Below are 12,461 nucleotides of genomic sequence, written 5' to 3' on the forward strand. Positions count from 1 at the left end.
CGGCACCCCCAGTTTGTTTTCTGTATTTAAGAGTCCGTATTTTTGTTTGTCTCTTTTTTTCTTGTTCATTTGTTTTGTTTCATTCTTTTTTTTTTTTTTAAGTCATCTCTATATTCAACATGGGGCTTGAGCTCATGACTCCAAGATCAAGAGTCACATGCCCCACCAACTGAGCCAGCCAGGCCTCCCTATAATCCCAAAATCTCCTCAGATTTTGTTTCTTAAAATCCATATATGAGTGAAATTATATGTTCTTCTTTCTCTGGCTGACTTATTTCACTTAGCTTTTTATCCTCTGGGTCTATCCCTGTTGTTGCAAATGGCACGGCTTCATTCATTTTTATGGTTAAATAATGTTCCTTTATATAAATTTATATAAATAAAGTAATATCCATTCCATATTTTTAATCTATTAATCAATGGATAGATTTTTATCCATTCATCTATAGATGGACAGACACTTGGGTTATTTTCATACCTTGGCTATTGCAAATAATGCTGTAATGAACATAGGGCTTCATTTTGTTTTCTAGTGGGTTTTTTTGGGTAAATACCCAGTAGTGGAATTAGTAGATATGAAGCCTTTTAAGAGGATGGTAATTCCAAACTTCTTGTTTTCTTGTCTTATATTGTTTTCTTGTCATATATATATATATATATAGATAGATAGATTTCATATATGCATGTCCAGCCCACTAGAAGGCACCATATAATGTGACTTTGAATATTCAATTCTGCTATACAAGATAAGAAACTAAATGGGATGATGACACTCCTAAGCAATGTTGAGCATCTGGGTGGCTCATTTGGTTAATCATCTGTCTTCAGCTCAGGTGATGATCCCAGAGTCCTGGGATCAAGCCCTGCATCAGGCTCTCTACTCAGCGGGGAGTTGTCTTCTCCTCTCCATCTGCCCCTCCCCCTTCTAGTGTGCTCTCTCTCCTTCTCTCTCTCTCAAATAAGTAAATAAAATCTTTAAGAAAAATACTTTGGTTTGTATTTCTAATAGATAATATTTTTTAAAGTACAAGCACGAAATTCTTATTTTGTCATTTTTTTAAGATTTTTTTTAAATTTATTTATTTATTTATTTAGAGGGAGGGTGAGAGAGCACAAGCAGAGCCTGACATGAGCTCAATCCCACAACCCCGAGATCACAACCCCAGCCGTAATCAAGAGTCAGATGTCTAACCAATGGAACTGTACAAGTGCCCCCATATGTCATAATACCATTACCCCTAATATCCAAAACTGAGTGTTGTAACCAGTAACAAATAGCCTAATGAAGACAGATGTGCCCAATAAATTTTTAACAAATAATATAACAACACCACCATTTATTCATATCCAATAAAATAATTTCCTTAGTATCTGTAATATCCAGTTTGTGTTCCATGTCAATAATTTTCTCAAAAAATTTGTCTTATTAAAGTTAGTTTACTCAAATCAGGATCTAAACAAGGTTTACAAATTGTGTTTGGTTGATATAATTCTTATTCTCTTTCCACTTGTAACATTTCTCCATCTTTATTTTCAGTGTCATGTCATTTAACATGTTTTTCTACATTCCCCATTTCTCACAAACTAGAAGTTAGATCTAGAGATTTGGGTACATTTTTGGGTTGGTGGTGAAATTACACTTACCCATGTGCATGCACACATCTTTTTCCTCATAGTTTTGTTTTACACTACAGTTTTTTCTCTCTTTTTTTAAAGATTTTATTTATTTATTTGAGAGAGAGTGTGTGCGTGCTCACAAGCAATGTGAGGAGCAGGAGGAGAATCCAACTCCTCACTGAGATGCAGGACTCAGTCCCAGCACCCCAGGATCATGACCTGAGCTAAAAGCAGACACAACTAACTGAGCCATCAGGTGCTCCTCTCCTCAAATTCCCATTGCATTTCTTCTACAGAATGTTTATCTTTTATGCTTGAAAGTCTTTTCTAAGCTTTCTTGCTTACAACTATCCACATTTACTTGCCCCTTGGGAAAGCCCCATGTTCTGTTTTGTTATTGATGGCTATTACCCTAACTTGAAGACCATCAAACCTTTCCTCTTCTGTAGCTGACATATGTTACCTACAATGTGGGAGCACATCAACTTTATGGAGTGGCTACTATTCTTAACCCTTTCTTACAAATAAAGAAACTGATGCAGAAAGGTTTTATGTGATGTGTCCAAAGTGTCACAGTTACTAAGTGGGCAGTAGGGCTGTTACCCAAACACTCTGGCTCCAGAATCCAGGCCTATAACCACTGTGTGTTTGAATGCCTTTAAAACAAAACAAAACAAAACAAAATGGGTAGAAGAACAGGTCCAAGGGTGGGCATGAGTGAGAGCTTATATTCATGTAAAATGATTAAGAGATGGAAAGTAAAAAAAAAAAAAAAATAGTGGTTTTTCAGTGTATCAGTAAATAAACTATGCATGTGTTAATAAAATATAAGGCAGTGTCTTTACCTGTAGTTGATAAAATACCATAGTAGTGTCAGTCAAATTTAAATTAACACATTTTTATTTATTTAATTTCTAATTAACAATTAGTTGGGTTTTTTTTAAAGATTTTATTTATTCATTTGATAGCGAGACAGAGATCACAAGTAGGCAGAGAGGCAGGCAGAAGGAGAGGAAGGGAAACAGGCTCTCTGCTGAGCAGAGAGCCCGATGTGGGGCTCGATCCCAGGACTCTGGGATCATGACCTGAGCCAAAGGCAGAGGCTTTAATCCACTGAGCCCCCCAGGTGCCCAATAGTTTACAGCTTTTTGTTGTTTGGTTTTTTTTTAAGATTTTATTTATTCATTTGACAGCAAGACAGAGATCACAAGTAGGCAGAGAGACAGACAGAGAGAGAAAGGAGGAAGCAGGCTCCCTGCCAAGCAGAGATCCTAATGTGGGAATTGATCCCAGGACCCTGGGATCATGACCTGAGCTGAAGGCTGAGGCTTTAACCCACTGAGCCACCCAGGTGCCCCTAACAATTAGTTTCATTTAATTAATAATGTATATTAATGTTGTCTTACTATATTCTGCATATTCTACTTAACCTGTTATATGCTCTACTTTTAGTGAGGATAGCACTGTTGATATAGTAACATTATAGAAGAAATATTGCATTTAATAATGGTAATGATTTCACACATACATAATTCATTCTACCAGAAAGCATCCTGAAACTTTTACATAGAAAATAAAACTACCCCATCACTAAAATGATTGCCTTTTTAGTGAAGATTAGGAAATGATTGCCTTTTTAGTGAAGATTAGGACTGTAATCATGCATAAGTGAAAAGTAAGACTATTTCTCTATTTCAATAGTTATTTTTTAATAGTTTGGTGCAAATTTTCTTAGTTTTTAATAATTGGACTATATAATAAACATACCAGGGCAGTCAAATGATTTCATTGTGCAAGGTGATTTACTTTAAAATCATATAATTTTGCCTTGCTATACACAACTTGAGTTTTTCACACATAAGCATTCCTCAATTAAGAAGACTCAACCTGGGGTGCCTGGGTGGCTCAGTGGGTTAAGCCTCTGCCTTCAACTCAGGTCAGGATCCCAGGGTCCTGGGATCAAGCCCCACATCAGACTTTCTGCTGAGCAGGAAGCCTGCTTCCTCCTCTCTCTCTCTGCCTGCGTCTCTGCCTACTTGTGATCTCTGTATGTCAAATAAATAAATAAAATCTTTGGGAAAAAGAAGAAGAAGAAGAAGAAGACTCAACCTATGAACAAACTGAACAAGCAGTGCTTGTCATGGAAGCCTGAGAGGAGACCCTTGTCCCTCCTGCTGTGAGAAGCTTAAAGGGAGAGGGAGAGTGTAAAGGCCAACAGCCCTTTGGTCTTCAACTGGAATACCAGAGGAATGCTGGGCAGAGAATACCACCTTTTCTGATTAAACTATGGAGAAAGAGATACCTTTTTTTATTTTGATGTAGGTTCAGATTCACCTAACATTTCTTGAACATCTACCATGTGCCAAGCACTGTGCCAAATGCTTTCATGTTCACCATTTTATTTATTGAATCCTCATATCCATGTGGATAACCAGTTTTGTAAATTGGAGGATTAAACCTCGGAAAGGCTATAATATTCAAGGTCACATAGCTAGAAAGTGGAAGACAAAGATGATCTTATGTATTATAGGTATGTATTTCTCCATAACACTTGTGAGTTTGTTATATTATAGTTCTTTCATTCTTCCATATGCTTGATTAACAATAAGTCTAGCAACTTGCAAACTAGAGAACTACGAATTTGAAAAGCAATTTAGTTCAAGGAATATCAGGAGTTTTGGGATTAGATTCGACTGCAGACAATAAAGACCCTCTTCCAAGTCTTTGCCAAGATTTTATCACCTCAGTGAGGTCTATGCTGATAAACCTATTCAAAATTGCATTCCCAGGGTGCCTGGGTGGCTCAGTCAGTTAAGCATAAGACTCTTGGTTTCAGCTCAGGTCATGATCTCAGGATTGGAGGATCGAGCCTGGCATTTGCTTGTCCCCTTCCCCTCTGTTCTTCTCATTCTCTCTTTCTCAAATAAATAAATAAATAAATAAAATCTTAAAAAACAAAAAAAGTAAATCTCTACACTCAACATGAAGCTCAAACTCACAACCTGAAGATGAAGAATGGCATGCTGTACCAACTGAGCCAGCCAGGTGTCCCATTATACCATTCAAAAGCTTAGATTCATACTTTTGTTTTCCTTTAGGCTTTTATCTCTGGTGTTTTGTTTTGTTTTGTTTTTATCATGAGATCTCACATTTAGCACCTGCTGTGTAGTTTAGAACATGATGAGAGATAAATTGTGATTAATGTCCAGCCTCAGTTTATAATCCATCAGAGATCCCAATGCAGGGCTCGATCCCAGGACCCTGGGATCGACCTGAGCTGAAGGCAGAGGCTTTAACCCACTGAGCCACCCGGGCACCCGGGAAGGTTTTATCTTTGAAATTGAATATCATTCTATCCATTTTTAGCTGAAAATGGCAAAAAGAGAAGCAGATGATCACAGAGCATCACTTTCTCAGTCTTCTTTATCACCTCTGACTAAAGCCATGAAGGTATCACAGCAGAGCAATGCTGAAGACACCTTCAATGGAGATACCATTCACCCAATTTCCAAATGTATTTTAAAAGACTTACCAAGGTAAGAATATTATTTCAGCAGCTTTAACTGAATCCTGAAGGAGATAAAGTACTTACAGAAATTTGCCTATGTAAATGCTCAATATTTTGTAGAGATGATGTCAATAATAACTTGGAGATATGATGGGCTATGAAGGTTGTTGCCTGGATTGGAGTCCTCCAATTTCTTCTATTCTATGGGAAGAAAATAGATAGATGATGCAAGAAACAGAAATTATCCCTGGAGTTTGACTTGGACAGTGGCATAATGATAAAAACGATAATGGGGCAGATTATATTTGCTCTGTGTCAGTCACCGTGCTAAACACTTAACCTGCATTGTACTTATTTAGTTCTCTAAACAATCTTGGGAGGAATATAAGGCACGTAGTATTTGAATATTTCCATTTTGCCAGTGAAGAAACAAAGAACTACATAGGTTGATTAGCTTGACCAAGATCACAGAGCTTATAGGTAGAGAACGTATGGTTTGAACCCATGTGGATTTAACTCCACAGCTAGAACTTTTAACTATGTATTCTACCACACTTCTCAGAAATACAAAGCAGAGGAGACAGAGATATTTTTCCTGGGTTTTTTTTCTCCATTAGAAAGCGAAAGAATGAAAAAGTATCTGCCACGTGTATGCATGTTTGAAGATTTATTTATTTATTTGAGAGAGTGAGAGATCACACTGGGAAGGAGTGAGGGATAGGGAGGGCCAGAGGGTGAGGGAAAGATTCCCAAGCAGGCTCCTTACTTAGCACAGAGCTGAGGCAGGGCTCAATCTCACAACCCTAAGATCATGACCTGAACGGACACTAAGAGTTAGACGCTTAACCAACTGTGATGCCACCTGGGTGCCCCTATCAGGTGTTGGTAAACTATTGACTGGCCAAATGTGGTGTCATAGTCTTAATGTTAAATAGAAAACATATACTATAAAAGCACTGAAGAAAATATTAATATATTAAGAATTATGTTAATCTCTTATGAAAATGCCATGTTACATTTATATCTTAAAACTGGTTTTCTGTGTGTTGGTAAATTTAGGTGAAAGTGAAATCTAGACTTTTAGCTAATTTTTGTTTTGCTTTATTCCCCTGACCTCTGAGTCCATATTAGCACTGCCTGAGGTTCTTTACATGGTGTACTAGCTATATGCATAGATAATTTTTTAGAACATTACTACCTAATATAGTTATACTATAGAGATGTAAGTTATTCATGAGAGTAGTCTTTCCAATAAGACAATGGAAAACTATTTCTAAATCAGACTTTTAGTTATTTCTTTCTACAAATGCCATTGCTAACATAATGTGTATTTACACATTTCTATTCCCTTTAGAGTTTATTTTTACCAATTTTCCACTTTAAAATAGTACTACATTTCTTTTTTTTTTAAGATTTTATTTATTTATTTGACTGAGAAAGAAACAGTGAGAAAGGGAACACAAGCAGGGGGAGTAGAAGGAGAAGCAGCAGGCTTCCCGCAGAGTAGGGAGCCCAATGTGGGGCTCCACCCCAAGACCCTGGGATCATGACCCAAGCTGAAGGTAGGCACTCAACACCTGAGCCACCCAGGTGCTCCTACATTTACTTTTTATTCCAACTATCTTTTGTGTATTTTTAGATTCTTTATGTTTTTGTTAGAGTTAACTGTAATTTCATTTATACAGTTTCTTTCTGCTTTTTCTCATTTTCTTTCTTTGATTCTGATTCTTTTTAAGTCTGGCTTTATTTGTCCTTTTTTTTTTAAATGTCAGTCTTTCTTTTCATGTGATACTTTCCTACTACCTGTTTTTTTTTAAATAGTTTATTTCAATGTACTACTCATATTTCTTTGTTTGAATCCTGACTTCTTTTTTGCCTCTATTACCTGTTATCATCAACTTTGATTATGATGTATCTAGAAAATAAAATAAACGTTTTCTTTGTAATCTAATGGAAAGTCAAAGACAATGCCCAGAGATCTTTTACTTTCATGAAAAAGAAAATGATGAGTTTCAACCTGAAAGAGGTCAAGATCATAAAGGCTCAGGGTAATCTAAGATCCTTTGGCATTAATATGATTATCAGAGAGAGAGGCAATTTTCTCTGTGAGTTAAGACATTTTCCCCCTGATTGAGGTTAAAACTTTTCTTGTCTCATTCTTGTTTTCCTTGCCACCTTTCTTCCAACATCTTTGTGATCTTTTTATTAGAAATAATTATTAAAATATAGTCAATTTGTTGTTCCTTTACTTATATCACAAGAGATTATGTTTCTTTTCATTAAACATACTATACATTTTACAAAATATGCCCACATGTATTAAATCTCTTCATTGCAAGCCATACAGTGACTGGTCACTTTATTCTCATGTTATTACCTGATGCTATTAATTTATTCTATACTGAATTCACATTATCCACTCTTCTCCTCTCTCTTGTGTTCTTGCAATGTTTTTCCTTTGTCACTCTATTATTATTTTTTTTTTTTTTTTTTTTTTTGCAATAGAGTGAAAACTGCTGTGCCAGGATCCTTTCCCCAGCAAGAAAACTAATCACCAACAGTGTAAATGAGTTCAACATATTGTGCCAAAGAAGGTTTGATCCTCCCATTTTATGATTCACCACTAGGATGTCAGATGATTGGAATTAGTAGCCTAATTCCTATGGCTACTTCCAGGAAAGCAGCACAATAAGAAACTTTTTCTACCTAGCTGTAGTCTGAGATATTCCCAAGTGACCTGGAGCAGGGGGCACCAGCCTTGGAGACATGGATGACAGAATTAATTATTTATTGATTGATAACAGGTATCTACGGACAGTTCTGTCATATTTATAGAAAGTATTTCTGAATCTGAGTAGAATATTTCTAAACTACAATTGCATTTTAAAATTAAGAGAATGTTGTAAAAGATTAATATCACTCTCTATCCCACACATAAAATATTTTAATGACTTTTAGCTGATGATCATCTAAGGATGTAATTTCATGATTTTTATAATAGAAAGTTAAGTATTTTTTAATCCTGCTTGCAGTTGAGTGTGTTGCCAACTCTTTTAGTTCCCTGTGGGAGAAATTATTTTTAGTACATTAGATAAGTACTGAAATCAGTTTTAAATTGGAATCATCAAGTTGCTAGTAAAAATCTGACATATATGTGTTATAAAATAACTGGAATTGCTCTGCAATTGGGATACTCTTACCTAAATTTCTAGGCCAAGCTAGAAATATAATTTCGTCTGCTGTTGGAAATAAAATTTGGGGGGAATTGTTCACTTTTATTATTTTAACTTCTATTATTTACTTTCTATGATGTTTAAATCACATTTTATCTAATAATTGTAAAAAGTTATTTATATCTTTAGGTTATTCATTTCATCAAGTTGGAAAAAGGTTATGATGAAATTTTTGTGCTTTGTGTACTCCAGAGATTTTATAGCGGGTTACAGTCATCAAACATATGTGGGGTTATTTCTTTTTTCAGTTGCATTTCAGTATTTTAAGCTGGTGATTTATTACTGAATGTGCTTAGGGTCATTCTCCCTTATGTTTACATTTTTTATTTGTATTTATTCCAATTAGGGAGTTTAATTACCATTAAAATGGGAATAGGATAAAGATAAATTTTACAAATGACAGTATTAAAAAAACATAACTCTTCATGAAGGTTTAAATGCTGCAAGAATATAAAGTGAGAAAGATATACTTGTCAAATATACAGTATAAATAAATAATTTAGATGAAAATGGTTGACTACATTTAACAAAGAGACTACCAAATAATGAGGGGCTAGAGTGGTTGTTAGATTTGATATACTTCATTGTATATTGTAAGTAATCACTATCCATAAAAAATCTATGGCTTCTGTATAAGAAAAAGAGACATTTTGACAGCCAACACTGGTATGAAGCAACAGCAAGTATAAATCCTTGGCAACTGCCATTATCCTGCTGTTGAATTCATATCTAAACTGTGTGATGACTTAGACCTTCATGTTTGTTATTTAGCCGTGATCTGTTAAAGTAGCCAGACTTCCTACTTATGAATAGAGTTATTAGCCACATGGAGATTTCTCCCATAGAAATCCAAATTCATCAAGGATGCTTTGTTTTCAAAGAGCAGGGAAATAAAAACTCTGTGTCATTTTATGCTTATCCTGAAGTTTCTGGCAAAATGTTCCTGATTAAGTAGAAGTAAAATGTTTAGAAATTACCATATTAGTTTAGGCTTTGGCCCATTATAAAACTAATAAAGGTTTTGAATAAAACAAAAAGTGAAGCAAGTGTGATTCAAGAAGCAATTGTATGTTAGGCTACTATTAGCACAAAGTAACAGAAGATTCAACTGAAAGTGACTTTAAAAACGAGGAAAATGAGGAAGAAGTCATTATCTTACATAATAAGAACCTCAGAAGCAAGGCACTTCTAGAATTAAATTTGGTGGTGTTTTCCAGGAGCCTGGCTCTTTGGATCTTTCCCTCTACCATCCTCAGAATTTTGGCTAGATCTTTGGGTATAACTCCTCCTACTTGTAAGATGACTTAATACATGTACACTCAACAGTGTCCAACTAAAGAAAATGGATATTTGATCATGTATCTCTCTCTCTCTCTCTTTTCTTATGATTTTTTACAGTAATCTCTATATCCAATATTGGGCTTGAACTCACTACCTCCACATCAAGATTTCCATTCCTTACAGACTGAGCCAGTCAGGCATCCCTATATTTCTTTTTATTAGGCCAAAAAACCTTTCCGCAGATGACTTTGCCTTAAGTCTCATTGGCCAAAATTGGATCACAAGCTGATTACTTAACCTGCAGGGGACAAGGGAATTATAATTATCATCATGGTGTTAGACACTGAGGATTTACGCACTGGAGCTGATAAGGGGATACCTACCATGAGCATATAAAGTGGATGAATCCTCAAATATAACTGAGGCTTTTCTTTTCAGGAAAAATCAGTGGAATAACTGTTGAATAAATAATATTACTTGACATAACTCTTGGCTTTGGCTTTATTATATTTTACTTCTAAAATTATTTGTCAGTGGCATTTCTGTGACACATTTTGGTGTGATGTCATAATTATCAAAGAATAAGTCCTACGTATCAATTACTGGTTGAGTTCTAGTAGAATTGTAAAAGACACATAACAAAGTTCTTACCCATGCAGAGTGGAATATGAAATCACATAACAAATCATGAAACGAACATTTCAATACACAAACTAATGTATCAGTTCATACAGGACCTGGGAGGATGATTTAGAATAAATAATGACTAGGATTTAGTAGGATTAACTCCTCTCATGTGTCTTGTCAGTTTGAGAAACTTCGTTGAGGCCTCCACTTTTCCCCTAACCCCTGAATTTCTCCCCCATAATAACCAGGACTTTCCCTCATAGTACTAATCACAGTAATTGTAAATTCATATGTATGACTATTTGTATAACATTTCTCTCTTTCACTAGACAATTATTGTTATTATAAAAGGAGTTCTATAAAGTGTCATCACTGAGTTTAGAGTAATATTAAATACCTGCTTATTGAAAGATGTACAGTAATGGGCATAGATCAGCTGAGTGAATCCCATTGGCAAAAGACTGGTAAGAACTAATGAGGGCAATGTGGTATAATTTTATCTGAAGAGCAATGAGCTGTACCAACTGGTAGAAGTCCTTGAATAGGAGATTGACAAGTATGATTTTATTAGTTTTCCTCAAATTGGTATGAAAAGCCACTAAGACCCATTAATGCTATTAAAGCAGAGAAATGGGAAGAAAAATTGCTCTTGTCAAAACTAGAGTTATACCCTTTAATCTTATCATGGTCTATCATTTTGTGTACTCCTCTCTGAGCATATTTTCTTAGAATTTTGGACCTCAGATCTTTACTTAGTTGTTACTTGTGAAGTAAAAATTGTAAACCAGATTTAATGAAAATTACAAAAAGAGTAAAGTATAATTAAATAGTAAACTAGAATATCAAGAGGGCTATAAATTCTACAATGTATAAGATCTGTCCTTGACAATCTTTTTGATTATGATAAAAAGCTGATACGTAGACATGGTGTAGTAGTGTTTGAGAAAAGGATAAAAGCTTAATCCACTGATGTACATTCCAGCTTTGTAGTTCTGTGACTTACTATATTCATTATATCATGTAAATAAATTGTTTAAAAGGTTCATTTACTAGGGCACCTATGTGGTTCAGTTGATTAAGTGTCTGCCTTCAACTCAGGATATGGTCTCGGGGTTCTGGGACCAAGCCCTCTTTTGGGGTTCCCTGCTCAGTGGGGTATCTGCTTCTCCTTCTTCCTTTGCCTCTCCCCCTTCCTTCCTGACCCCATGCTCTCTCTCTCTCTACCTATCTCTCAAGTAAATAAACTCTTTTTTAAAAAGGATTCATTTACCTAAATTGCTATGGTTTTTAATTAACTGATAGTTTTTTCCATACTGCTTTAAGGTTAAATTTTGACATGTTTTATTTCATATCAAAGCACTTTTGTGCTTTGTAATAATAAATCTTCATCTAAGCACACATAAAATCCTTAAAAATATGAATAGTTTAATATATGTAGACACATCTCATCACATTTTTTGTTCTTTTTTTAATGACCTAATTTCTAAAGAATTATTCAATTGCTAAAAGAAATAGTTTTTTCCAATAACTGAAAATAAAATAATTCAGAAGTAATGTTGCTGATGTTGTTTAAAGGAAACATACCAGAACATTTACATCCAAGTAAATATCTCCTCTTCTAAAATACTCTTTTTAAGAAGTAATTTATTCTAATTAAAATGCCATTTCTCAAAGCATTTTTTTAGTTCTTTGGATTTGTCATCAATATCTGTGACACACTCTTTAAATATCCTCAGTACTGAATGATGACAAAATTCAATCTTAAGTACTTGTATTTAAATTTCCAGAAGATAAAAGATCAGAATCTCAATTTGGTATAAAAAAATGGATAATGAAAACTGCATAATTGTATAGCTGTTGTGGTAGGCAGAAATTTAATATGGCCCCCAAGATTCCCACCTCCTGGTGTATACGGCTGAGATAATTCCCTCCTCTTGAGTGTGGGTAGGATTGTGACTATGATAAGATGTCACTCCCATGATGAGCTTACATTTACAGCTGTAGTTAAAGTACATAATTGGTTCTCTTTGAGTTAAATGGGAAATTAGCCTGCTTGAATCAGATCAACTGTTAAATGAGAATTTAGAGGGCAGAAACAGAAAAGTCAGAAAGGTGAGCTTCTATTGGCCTCAAGGAATATGATAGTCACTGAAATCTGCAGCTATAAGGAACTAAATTCTGGAAAAACCTGAATG

The 12,461-nt window shown here is 35.0% G+C and overlaps 1 protein-coding gene across 12 annotated transcripts in view; it reads left to right on the plus strand.

The window, feature by feature from the left end:
* The window catches only part of DCDC1 (doublecortin domain containing 1), a 437,850-nt gene that overhangs the window by 17,644 nt on the left and 407,745 nt on the right, over positions 1–12,461 (plus strand). For 6 of the 12 annotated variants that reach the window (XM_045066083.1, XM_045066081.1, XM_045066085.1 and 3 more), the window contains one exon: positions 4,984–5,153. The exons of 1 other annotated variant lie outside the window; for it this stretch is intronic. In XM_045066083.1, coding sequence (XP_044922018.1) covers positions 4,990–5,153 — 164 coding nt within the window. In that variant the 5' untranslated portion in view covers positions 4,984–4,989. Of the gene's footprint in view, positions 1–4,983; positions 5,154–7,630; positions 7,930–12,461 lie in introns of those variants that run through there. 5 more of the 12 variants (XM_045066087.1, XM_045066088.1, XM_045066086.1 and 2 more) reach the window with 4 other exon arrangements.

Source organism: Mustela putorius, unplaced genomic scaffold (assembly GCF_011764305.1).
Source record: "Mustela putorius furo isolate JIRA1106 unplaced genomic scaffold, ASM1176430v1.1 tig00003859_pilon_pilon_pilon, whole genome shotgun sequence".
NCBI classification, from domain to species: domain Eukaryota; kingdom Metazoa; phylum Chordata; class Mammalia; order Carnivora; family Mustelidae; genus Mustela; species Mustela putorius.